Below are 12,954 nucleotides of genomic sequence, written 5' to 3'. Positions count from 1 at the left end.
TTGAATACTTGAAATGTGGCTGGTCTGAATTGAGATGTGCTATATGTATAAACTACATTGAAGACTTAGTGTGAAAAACAATATAAAATGTCTCATTTAATGTATTTTAAATATTCATTTACATCTTCATGAACATTTACATGTTCAAAATACATGATAGTATTTTGCATATACTGGGTTAAGTGAACTGTTGTTATAGTTAATTCCACTCTGTTTCTTTTTACTTACATGTGGTTACTAGAAAATTTTAAATTGCATGTGTGATAATTTATATTTCTGTTGGATAGCACTGATTTAAAACCCACCTTGTCAGGATTTGTAATTAATCTCACTTCATATGATGATTCAGTATTTTTTGACCTATAATCTCTCTTGCTACAGCCTTATCTCACTAGCTTATTTTTTTCCCTTGATTTTCTCTTGATGAGTATAAAGATCAATATATTATTGTTTTGTGTAACTTGAGTCTTGGAACTCATTATTTACTGTCCTCTCAGATTTTACAACTTTGAGTAGAAGAGATCCAGTGAAGTAAGGCTGGTGATTCTTTGAGAGATTGTTACAAGGTCCATGCCTCAACAAAAAATAAAGCAAACCTTAGTTGTTGAGACAAGGGATATGTTGATTGTAGTATTAGAAAGTCCTTTGTGAACTCTCAGTGCTGGCAGCTGACCTGGTGGCATGTGATGATACTGGCTGAGCTGGCAATGAATCTGTCTCCTTAATGGAGAAGTTGGTGGTGGTGAGGGCAAGGCACCAACCCTCTATGTCCTTCTGCCTTGTGTTTGTCCTAATGCTCTTGGTATCCATTTTTACAGGCTGACTCCTAAGATAGGCTTCCCCTGGAGTGAAATCAGGAACATCTCTTTCAATGACAAGAAATTTGTCATCAAGCCCATTGACAAAAAAGCCCCGGTAAGTGGCTCCTCCTACTGGCCAAGGCCTAGGTAATGGTCATATTGGCCAAGGCCTACATAATGCTAGAAGCAATCATGTCATTGCATATTTCTCTCCTTTCTCTGGATTTTTGTGTATGTGGATGGGAATAGGAGGTACAAAAAGTGATTGGCAATGAAAAAGGATGTTGATGCCAATAAATGGTCAGGAGGCATCCTGTAACTGGTGCTACCCTGCTAACTGTGTCTCAGGAGAAGCATGGATTAGGGAGAAACACAGGCAGTCTAAGTTCTGCCTGTTAGCCACTGTTTGTTACTGCCCCAAGGCTCTGGGGTAGTACATCTTATCTTTTAAAGCCTCTAGGCTTGAAAAGTAGAAATTGTTCATGTACTTGATTTATCTCTAATTGTGGAGAAGGGAGAGAGCCAGGAGAAGTCCAGATCCAAATGTTGTTCTTTTTGTTATAACTTTACTGCTGTCCTCTTAAGACTTCTCTCCAGAGCAATCCAAATACAAAATAATGCTTTGAGTCCAGTAATTCCTCTAACATGGTTGCCACACCTGTCACCTGTAGTTGCCTGTGGCTGACAAGACTGAAAAACTGGGGATTGGGAATAAGATAGAAAACTGTGATGAGAGTCTCCTCTTTCATGTGCCAAGGGCAAGTGGCCATGCTGAACTAGACACTTCTCATGGGGTCTCAACCTTCTTCTAGCTTTGAGGTCTCTGAACTTTCCCTGCTAAGAACTTTATATATATTGTCTCCTTCAACCCTCAATGATATTGTCAGGTAGGTAATGGCATTCCTATTTTATAAGTGATGAAATTGAGTTTCAGAGGGATGGAGTGATTTGCCCAAGATCATACAGCTAAAATGGTAGAGCTGGGATTTATACCTAGGTTGTTTGACCTCTAGAGCTTGTGCTCCTTCTACTGTACCCCAAGCTATATGAGATGGTAGAAGTTTGGGTTCAGTGGCAGAAGAGCTGGTGGTTAGCACATCAGCTGGTGAACTTGGTCCAGTGGTATTTGTAGCAACAAACTCCAGCTCACTGGATTTTCTTGTGTGTGTGTGTGTGTGTGTGTGTGTGTGTGTGTTTTAACTGCTGTTTTGCTTAACTTTCATCAGAAAGGTAAGTAACAAAGCCAGCTGAGACCAAGGGCTTATTTAAAACACAACGACCAGGATAATTGATGTTCAGGAGACTTATATATTCATGTATGTATTTACAAATACACTGCCTTATTCCAAATAGGATTGAAGGGACTAGCTCTAAGATATGCTTTTAGAAGATACAGAACCAGTCCAGCCCACTCATACTACACTCACCAGGGTATTATCTAAAGATTATTGTACCTCTAAGAGAGGTTGCTGAGACCCAGCAGGATATTTAATTAGCAGATGAAGTCAGTTTCTATCTTTCAACTGGATTGAGGGTATTTTAAGATGATTTTCATAAGCAAATGTTGAAAGAAATTGTGGCTTGGTAAGGAAGAGCACTAGTTTCGGAGTCAAGAAGCCTGGGTTCTAGACCTGGGTCTGCCACTAACTTGCCATCTGACCCTGAGCAAGTCACTTCACTACTCTGATAATTGGTCTTCCCATCTGTAGTATGATTGTTTCAGTGCTTTTTAACTTAGCTTTTCAGAAGGCAGAAGCCCACCTTCATCTTTCCCTCTACACTCTTTCTAACTGCTGGTTTTCTACCAGGACTTTGTTTTCTATGCTCCTCGGCTGCGGATTAACAAACGGATCTTGGCTCTGTGCATGGGGAACCATGAGCTATACATGCGCCGTCGCAAGCCCGACACCATTGAAGTACAGCAGATGAAGGCACAGGCCCGGGAGGAGAAGCACCAGAAGCAGATGGAGCGGTAGGTGGTGTGGAACTGAAGTGGGGGCTTGGGCTATGGCAAAGAAGCTTTTCAAAGGTGCCAAGCCTGCTAAAGGCAGGACATGAAGTCATCCTGGTACTAGGGGAAAGGGAGCTGTACAGGGATGACACCTCTTCCTTTAAGTCTCAGATATCCTCATCCCCAGGAATCAGGCATTTAGAACCCTAGGATTTCAGAGATTCATAGGAGAGAGGGGCATTTCATAGTTCCCCGTTATTTATGACCCTCATGCTATTGCTCTTCTAGGTGGACTCTGGGTTGCTCTGGGCTATCTGACCAGTATAGTGGTGGTAGCAAAAGGCTCTATGCGCATTTAAACCTGGACTCTATAGGATCTTTTGAGTAGAATTAGACAGAGCTACCAGATTTTTCCAGCCCTTTTGCACTATGGCCCCTTTGCTACTCAAAGTGCATCAAGGCTTAGCAGCATCAGCATCAACTTTGAAACTATTTAGGAAGGCAGTATCTGAGACCTACCCCAAATGTGCTGATTCAAAATCTGCATTTTAAGAACCTAGTTAACCATTTCTTCAAAGAAGATGTGTAAATGGCCAGCAGGCACATGAAAATACCCTTAGTTATTAGGGAAATGCAAATTGAAACCTCAGTGAGGAACTATTTCATACTCACTAATATGGATATAATAAATGAAAACAGATAATAACAGCTGTTGGCAAGGGTGTGGAGAGACTGAAACTCATGTTCTTCACTGTTGGGAATGTAAAATGGTTCAACTGCTGTAGAAAATAATTGATAGTTCCTCAAAAAGTTAAATGTAGAATTATCGTATAACTCTACAGTTCCCCTCCTAGGTATACACTGAAAAAAAAAAATGAAAACAGATGGTCAAACATGTATATGCACACACATGTTTGTAGCTGTGAAATTCACAGTAGCCAAAAGATGAAAACAGCCCAAATGTCCATCACTGAATGAATGGATAAGCAAATTATTCAGCTATCCAATGAAATATTATTCAGTCATTAAAAAGAACAAAATACTGATACATACTATTATGTGGATGAATATCTAAAACATTATGCTAAGTGAAAGAAACCAGACACAAAAGGCCTATATTGTATTATTCCATTTATATGAAATATACAGAATAGATAAACCTACTGAGACAGATGACAGATTGATGATTGTCAAGGGCTGGAGGGAAGGGAGATGTGGAGAAACTTCTTAACACCAGGTATGAGGTTTTACTTTGGCATGATGAAATATTGTGCATGTATTAAATGCCACTTAATTATTTGCTTTAAATGATTAACTTTATATTATTAATATGATTATCACTAAGTAATTTATTAAAAAAATAAGACCCCAGGTGATTCCTGTACACGTTAAGGTTTGATAGCACTGCTCTAATAGATACTCTATCATAAAGAGTTTGGAATCTCAGGAAGCTTCTAATCTAGTAGGCTGGAAAATGACTCCATGTATGAGAGGTTAGACACCAAGATTTACATTTATTCTGAAAAAAAAAATGATATGAGGGGCAGTTTACAGAACTGGTTCTGGCAGGAACCTGCCCTATAGGACCTCACAGTCTAGTAGAAGAAAGGGGAAAAACAGTATATGCATAACTATTCAGGGCACAATGCTGTGTCATTCATTCACTCAATATATATTTATTGAGCAGTGAACAAAAGACAAAAATCTCTGCTCTGCTCCCATGAAGCTGTCGTTCTAGTGGGACGAGACAGGCAGATCAAATAAGCATATTATACAGTCTGTGACATGATAAGTACTTTGGAGAAAAATAACAGGGTGGAGGGCTATGGAGAAGGATAGGGCCAACTATTTTGAGAGAAAAGACATCTAACCAAGGGAGAAAAGAAGGACTACTAGAAGAGGTGCTGGGGCAAGAAAAAGCCAGTACTTATTTTAGATTTACAACAAATTTTGAGAGAAAGGAGCCTAAAACTGAACTTCACAAGGCAGAGGACTAATGCCCTAGCCATAGAGATCACCAGACTTGAAGCACAGTGTATCAGCAGAGAGTCAAAACTTTTCTCTGTAACTCCATAAGGTAGACAGGGTAAGAGTTATTTGGCCATCTTACACATAGGATTACTAAGAACAAGACCAAAGAAATGATGCAGCTAAGGTCACCCACTGGTTACTCACTGGGTAGTAGATGAGCTGGGAGTCCAGGTTGGATCTCCTGATACTGGGACAAACTGGCAGGGCTCTGAGCATACCAGCCCATGTGGGGCTGTGATATGAGGACAAGAATATAGGGAGAAGGGAGAGTGATCTTGCCTCACAAGCCCCGAGTGTGCTAGATGGGTGGGGACTGAGGGATCAGGGCCAGAAGGTCTTGGGGATCCCAAGGCTTCCATGTGGCCTTGCTATCCTGTTCCATTCCTTCTTTCTCCTTTCCTAGTGCTCTGCTGGAAAATGAAAAGAAGAAACGTGAGATGGCAGAAAAGGAGAAGGAGAAGATTGAACGGGAAAAGGAGGAACTGATGGAGAGGCTGAAGCAAATCGAGGAACAGACTAAGAAGGCTCAACAAGGTGAGGCTTGGAGTCATCTTGGAGACTGGATTTTCCCACAGTCTGACACTGTGAGCTGGAAACCCTTCTGTCTGAGCTGCAGACTCGGGGCATATATTCAAGATGTGGCTAAAAGAATAGAGGAATGATGAGGCAAAAGGAAGAGTGCCTAGAGCTTTTTGCCATCTGTGCCTGGAGTGAAGCATTTCCAGGAAAGAAGTTAGGCATCCCTTCTTAATCTCTGTACTCTTTACCACCTTTCCCCTTCCTTCTCTTCCCAGAACTGGAAGAACAGACCCGCAGGGCTCTGGAACTTGAACAGGAGCGAAAGCGTGCCCAGAGTGAGGCTGAAAAACTGGCCAAAGAGCGTCAAGAAGCTGAAGAGGCCAAGGAGGCCCTGTTGCAGGCCTCCCAGGACCAGAAGAAGACCCAGGAACAACTGGTAAAGCTACAAAATGGGATGGGATTATGGGATCTGAATTTTCTCTTCTGTCTATCTACCTATTCACAGCTACCTCTGTTTGCACATCTGGCTCTTTTTAGTAGAGTACCTCTCTGCAGGCTTCCAGCAGATAGATCTTTCAGAAGCAAGCTGAGAAGTTACTTCCCTAACCCTTACTTTTATTCTTTTTCTTAGCAAGTGGGGACTTGAGCTGATGACCTGACAAAGAGAGGAAGGAAAGAAGGGATTCACACCTGATTGACTAGCTATGTGTGTTACAAACTATACGATCAATTTTTCACTTTTCCTTACTTTCTTATTTCCTCTTCCTAATAATCCTATGGGATTAACCCATGTGGGATAATATGCCCAGGTAATGAAATTAGGGCTTAGAGTGGTTGAAGAGACTTGCATAGGTCACACAATTGTGACTAAGAATGAGAAGTCATTTCTGCTTCTCTTGTAAGGGTTTACTCCCTAAAATCATGTGTAAAGTTGTATGTCTATACATTATTTATAGGGGAGGAGGGTGAGCATCTGTACTTTCATCACAATTTCCAAGGGTTCTGTAACTCAGAATTTAAGGACCTGTGGCCTAAATTCCTTAACATATGCTTTTACCCTGTACTGTTTAGAGTGGGAGTACAGGAAACTAAAACCTAATTTTCAGGGGAAAATGTCCTCTGGGAGATTTGTCCAAGATGTGAGGGTATGCATAAGCTTTATTTCCTTGGTCATATCACTCTGTGACACTTGAGTGTCATTCCTATACTTGTCCTGAGAAGATCTTAGTGGAGGCCTGAGCATTGTAGGATAACAGGAAAGGGTCTGCCACTTCAGGCAGTGATACAGTGATTTCCAAAGCTTTACTGAGGCCCGAACTCTGCAGTGAGAGAGAGAAGAGAGGGGAGAGAGTGACATAAAGAACCAGAGGTGACACGTTGTTTGCTTTCAAGTCTAGTCTAGTCTAGGCAGGGAGTTAATAGGGTGCTGTAGTAGATCGGATAATGAGAGTGTTCCCTCTGGGCTTCCTGGAGGAGGTGTGGTAAAAAGAGTCTCCAGAGAAGCATGCAAGTGAAACAGGAAGTTCCCTGTTAGTTCTCAGAGGATCTGGGGTTGAAGAAACTTGGGCCCTAGGGACCAGAAGGCCCACTTCTCATAAGTTTCCAACTGATCCATAGGCCTTGGAAATGGCAGAGCTGACAGCTCGGATCTCCCAGCTGGAGATGGCCCGACAAAAGAAGGAGAGTGAGGCTGTGGAATGGCAGCAGAAGGTAAGACATAGTGCCCAGGACTAAGCAGTGTGGGATGGGATATCATGCATAAGTTCTTGGATTCCTCAGGTTTGGGTTTCGTCACTTTTCCATCCTTCCTTGACAGTGTGTATCATGGGAGGAGCTCAAGGCTCTCTCAAATATTTCCCAGAATTCTCCAGTATCCCCAGGGAATTTGGTACAATTACTCCTGTTATACAGCTGAAGAAACTCAGGATCAGTCAGGCAAAGTGGCTTGAACTACCTGGTGCCTGCTTTCTTCTGGGCCATTCTAGGCACATGTAGGGATGCTACAAGTTAACCTGGTTTAGCTGCCAGCCCTTCTCTTCCTCTGTTACTGAACAGGCTCAGATGGTACAAGAAGACTTGGAGAAGACCCGTGCAGAGCTGAAGACTGCCATGAGCACGCCTCATGTGGCAGAGCCTGCTGAAAATGAGCAGGATGAGCAGGATGAGAATGGGGCAGAGGCCAGCGCTGAACTGCGAGCTGATGCCATGGCCAAGGATCGCAGTGAGGAGGAACGTACCACTGAGGCGGAAAAGAATGAGCGTGTGCAGAAGCACCTGAAGGTATCCAGGCAGACCCAAAGAATCATGGAGACCATGTGTATTGACTTAGTAGCTATGGCCTTCCCTAGATCATTGGGGTAGGGGAGAAGAAGAACCTGTCTCAGTGCTGTGTAGGAGCTTGAGCATTTCTCAATGAGGGCTCTAATGGAGGGATCTCTCACTTATAAATCAGACTCTGAACTACCTGTTCCCCCTCCTTTTTTTTTCACTCTGTCCTCCATCCATATTCCATTTACCTCTTATATTCAGAAAATATTTAGTTGACACAATTCCTACCTGAATCTTTGATGTATTGCTCCACTCACAGAGAATACCTGTCATCAATTGATCCACTCAGTTGGTATCTTTTGTTTTATTCTTGCCCCCCTGAAATTCTAACAGGGCTGGAAATGGCTCTCAAAAAATATGTGTGTGTGTGTGTGTGTGTTTGTGTGTATAAAGGGTAGGGGCAGTGGGAGTGGAGTGGGAGGGGAGAGAGAAAGGTGAGGGAGAAGGTGGGACAGAATAAATCAGGAAATACATTTGGTTAAGAAGGGGAGGTAAAATTAGAGGAAGCCATTAACCCTTTATCCCCTTGCACCTTCACAGGCCCTCACTTCAGAGCTGGCCAATGCCCGTGATGAGTCCAAGAAGACTGCTAATGACATGATTCATGCTGAGAACATGCGACTGGGTCGAGACAAATACAAGACCCTGCGCCAGATCCGGCAGGGCAATACTAAGCAGCGCATTGATGAGTTTGAGTCTATGTAAAGGGCACCTAGCCCCTAGGGACCCCTCCTCCCTTCTTCCTTGCTCTCATACTCTTATACTCTTGCCTAACTCACACTGTGCTGGAGCCATTAACTAGAGCAGTCCTGGAGTCACGCCAAGCATTCAGTGCAGCCATGGGACCAAACCTAGCCCCTCAATCCTTATTCACTTCCCTAGGCAGAGAGATGGCCACTGTGGTGCCAATGAGATCCTCTTTTTCCTCTGTCCTGGGTGATCTGGCTTGCTAGAAGAGAACACTTTCTCAGCTCAGAGGCACTTCCCACTTGGTTTGGGAAATACCCTCATATTTAATGCTGTTCTGCAGGAGTCAAGTGTGGAGTAGGTTGAAAACTGGCCCTCACCCCTGCCCTACCACAGCCTTCATGTTCATGGTCTTGTGATTTGCAGAATTGAAGCATCACAGGTTTAGAAAAGAAGGCAGGGCCCTGGCTACATGCTCTAGAATGTCAACTGCCCTAGGATTAGGCCTCCCAATGTCCATTCTTTCTAGAGTTACTTATGCTTTGTAATCATTGGAGGCAAAAAGATGTTCAGTCATTCTTCTCTCTACCTCCCAGATTGGGCCTGTTACAAATTCAGTCCCAATAAGCCTTGTGCCTGAGTTCAGACACTGATTTTTCTCTTCAGGGTAGTATGGGGGAGAATATGCCTTCAAGAGGCTTCCCCAACCTCCTGGAAGGCGGTTAGCCCTTCTGTTCAGACCTGATTGGGTAGAGAATATGCCTCTATGTTTTATGGGAGCCTAGGCTTATTTCAGGTGAGCTCTATGGGCAGAGATATCCCTTATTATTCTGTGTTCCTATTCCGATCTTGGGACCTGCCCTTCCCCACTCTAATCCACAAATCCCCTCAGGTAGAACAATAGGGATGATTACTCTCAAACCCAGCCAGCCACATCTAGAACTCTTGCCAAGGGGATGAAATATTCACATGTGGCTTCAGTATTTTCACCTCCAGGGGGTCCCAAACCACTTCTCCCTTCAGGGCTAGTTGGGCCACAACTTCTGCTTCAGGGTCATTAAGGCCTTGGTTTTGTGAGTCCTGGATCTTGATGTCAGCTGGCTCAATTGGTGAATGTGTGGAAGAAGCCAAGTGTGGTGTGAGAAGCTCGTGACTCAGATCTTACAGGTTACTTGAGCCCTACCAGGTGCCTAACAGCCCCTTCCTATCACCCCTCTCTGAGGTGATGATTGGGTCCTGCCTCTGTTTAATAAACCTTTAACCCAGATCTTCCCACCAGCTGTGCTATCCCTTGGAGCTATAAACCAGAGAGCTGTTAGGGGTTCTGGTCTGGTCCCTTTCACGCCGCCACCTCTTTCTCTCAACCCTGGAGCAGCATCCTCTTCCTCTCTGTCTCACGTGTGCTCTTTTTCTTTCTACCAGTGTTATATATTTTAGCAGCATCTAACTCAACATTGATTTCTGCATTTCTTGCTAATGCACCTTTAGAAGATACTAGTCTTGGGACAGGATCATTTTGGCCTCATTCCTTTACCACCCCTACACCTAAGAAGCATATTTTGCCAGAAAAATTAATGTAAGAAGCTTTCAGTATTAGTGATATCATCTGTCACTGTAGGTCATACAATCCTTTTTTAAAGTACTTGGTATTTGGTTTTATTGTTCCCTTTTTTTCCTGCCTTCTTCTCAAAGTTCATTCCCCAAAGGGGCCCTACTGTACTTCCATGCAGTGCCCCTAGCCCAGAGCCCATGGCTTTGATCCCTCCATCCCCTTGTCTTCTGCTTGACCTTGGGAAATCTTATGTGCATCGCTGTGTATTATATTGACACTTTCTTGGTGATGTGCCCTATATTTGCTAAATTCAAACCTGGAATTATGGGGCAATCCAGCTGCCTTAAAGATAGTATACCACCCCACCACCACCCCCCTCCCCGCCAGGGGAAGCTGGGGAGAAAGATTAGATTTTATATTCAGGGTTTTTTTGTGCATCTTTTGGGTTTTTTTTTTTTTTTTAATTTGTTTTTGGAGGGGTTTATGCTTAACCCATGTTCTATTTCAGTGCCAATAAAATTTAGGAAGACTTCATTATGACTTAATCTTTCTTTATGGCATCAGTGGATGACTGTAAAATACTTTAATGTAATTTCCACTCTGTGAACCACTTTTCTATCCCTGGTCTCTTTTCATTCTCACTTCAGTCCTATTGGGAGTGTATATGACTATCCATCCTCATTTTATAGAGGAAGGAATGAACTTGAAAAAATAGAAGAGTAGAATAACTGCCCAAGGACACAGGACTGTATGAATTAGTAGCCTGTGCCCTTTCCATAGTCCTAGGCCAATTTTTCCAAGGTAGATGGGCCCTGCATTGACCATGTGATGCTCCTGGGTTTGTTTGGCTCTGGGTCTGCTTGTAAGGAGTGGTTTATATCTCTGGACTCCTACTGGGATGGTCAGGCCCTTTCCTGCCTCCTTGTCAGGAATACCTCCAAGCTTGCCCACCTCCTACTACCCTCACTTCTTGTAGTGTCAGTGAAGGTCAGAGAAATTACCTTGAGTTGAACCCTATTGCAGAAGATAGTGGGAGTATGAAGTGAGAATGGAGAATATATGTATGTACAAAAACTGTTGGGCAGTACTTTATGGTTTATAAAACATGTCATTTTGTAGCCTTGTTATGGTTGTCCTAGTTTTACAGATGAGGAAACAGACTCAGATAAGCCTTCTAGGTTGTCTTGGACCTGGCGTACTCTCACTTACCAGCTCCCTTCTTGGTGAGCCATCGTGTGCAAGGAAAAGCAAGTTATGTATTCTGTGAGCTTTAAATCCTTACAACAACCCTTTGAGGCAGTGTCTCTCAAACTTGTCTACATATTAGAATCTTAAAGATTTAAAAGCCTAGACCACTTCCTCAGATCAAATTATAATCTCTAGTAGTGGGAAATGCTCTGAGAATATACTGTTTTATCCTATTTTACAGATAAAGAAATGGAGGACCAATAAGATGAGTTAATTTCTCCAAGGTTGCAGATAGAAGTAATAGAGCCATGATATGAACAATCTAGGCAATTGTTCATTAGGCAATCTAGTTCATGAGCCTGTGCTCTTAATCACTACACTATATTTCTTCCCTGCTATTTCCACCAAGGGCCTGAGGAAGGATAGACATGCACTGGAAAAAGGAAATACATTTGATTCTTTGTATCTTTGGAATCTACATCCTCTGATTCAATCAACTGTGGATCAAAAATATTTGAAATAATTCTGGAAAGTTCCAAAAAGCTAACCTTGAATTTGCTGCATCTTGGCAACTATTTACATAGCATTTACATTGTTTTAAGCATTATAAATAATCTAGAGATGATTTAAACTATACAGGAGGATGTGCATAGATTATATGCAAATACTGCACCATTTTATAAAAGGGACTTGAGCATGCACTGCTTTTGATATCTGCAAGGTACCTGTAACCAATCCCCTATGGATACTGAGGGATGACTGTACTTGCACACCTTCAGTTCTAAGGCATCAAATAGAAAAGACAGAGGAACCAGAGATCAAATTGCCAACATCCGCTGGATCATTGAAAAAGCAAGAGTTCCAGAAAAACATCTATTTCTGCTTTATTGACTATGCCAAAGCCTTTCACTGTGTGGATCACAATAAATTGTGGAAAATTCTGAAAGAGATGGGAATACCATACCACCTGACCTGCCTCTTGAGAAACCTATATCCAGGTCAGGAAGCAACAGTTAGAACTGGCCATCGAACAACAGACTGGTTCCAAATAGGAAAAGGAGTACGTCAAGGCTGTACATTGTCACCCTGCTTATTTAACTTACATGCAGAGTACATCATTAGAAACGCTGGGCTGGAAGAAGCACAAGCTGGAATCAAGATTGCCGGGAGAAATATCAATAACCTCAGATATGCATATGACACCACCCTTATGGCAGAAAGTGAAGAGGAACAAAAAAGCCTCTTGATGAAAGTGAAAGAGGAGAGTGAAAAAGTTGTCTTAAAGCTCAACATTTAGAAAACGAAGATCATGGCATCTGGTCCCATCACTTCATGGGAAATAGATGGGGAAACAGTGTCAGACTTTATTTTTTTGGGCTCCAAAATCACTGCAGATGGTGACTGCAGCCATGAAATTAAAAGATGCTTACTCCTTGGAAGGAAAGTTATGACCCACCTAGATAGCATATTCAAAAGCAGAGACATTACTTTGCCAACAAAGGTCCATCTAGTCAAGGCTATGGTTTTTCCTGTGGTCATGTATGGATGTGAGAGTTGGACTGTGAAGAAAGCTGAGTGCCAAAGAATTGATGCTTTTGAACTGTGGTGTTGGAGAAGACTCTTGAGAGTCCCTTGGACTGCAAGGATCCAACCAGTCCATCCTAAAGGAGATCAGTCCTTGGTGTTCATTGGAAGGACTGATGCTGAAGCTGAAACTCCAGTACTTTGGCCACCTCATGCAAAGAGTTGACTCATTCGAAAAGACTGATGCTGGGAGAGATTTGGGGCGGGAGGAGAAGGAGACAACAGAGGATGAGATGGCTGGATGGCATCACCGACTTGATGGACATGAGTTTGGGTAAACTCCGGGAGTTTGTGATAGACAGGGAGGCCTGGCG

At 42.8% G+C, this 12,954-nt stretch overlaps 1 protein-coding gene across 1 annotated transcript in view; it reads left to right on the top strand.

Annotated features, from left to right (window-relative positions):
• The window catches only part of MSN (moesin), a 72,793-nt gene extending 62,391 nt beyond the window's left edge, over positions 1-10,402 (top strand). Inside the window, exons 7-13 of the mRNA XM_061410302.1 lie at positions 819-915; positions 2,609-2,772; positions 5,186-5,316; positions 5,577-5,737; positions 6,919-7,011; positions 7,357-7,581; positions 8,170-10,402. Coding sequence (XP_061266286.1) covers positions 819-915; positions 2,609-2,772; positions 5,186-5,316; positions 5,577-5,737; positions 6,919-7,011; positions 7,357-7,581; positions 8,170-8,334 — 1,036 coding nt within the window. The 3' untranslated portion in view covers positions 8,335-10,402. The remainder of the gene's footprint in view (positions 1-818; positions 916-2,608; positions 2,773-5,185; positions 5,317-5,576; positions 5,738-6,918; positions 7,012-7,356; positions 7,582-8,169) is intronic.
• The last annotated feature ends 2,552 nt before the right edge of the window (positions 10,403-12,954 follow it).

The sequence above is a fragment of the Bos javanicus genome, chromosome X, assembly GCF_032452875.1.
Source record: "Bos javanicus breed banteng chromosome X, ARS-OSU_banteng_1.0, whole genome shotgun sequence".
Lineage (NCBI taxonomy): Eukaryota > Metazoa > Chordata > Mammalia > Artiodactyla > Bovidae > Bos > Bos javanicus.
Note: the sequence above shows the minus strand (reverse complement) of the source record. Positions and strands in the feature narration are given on the sequence as shown.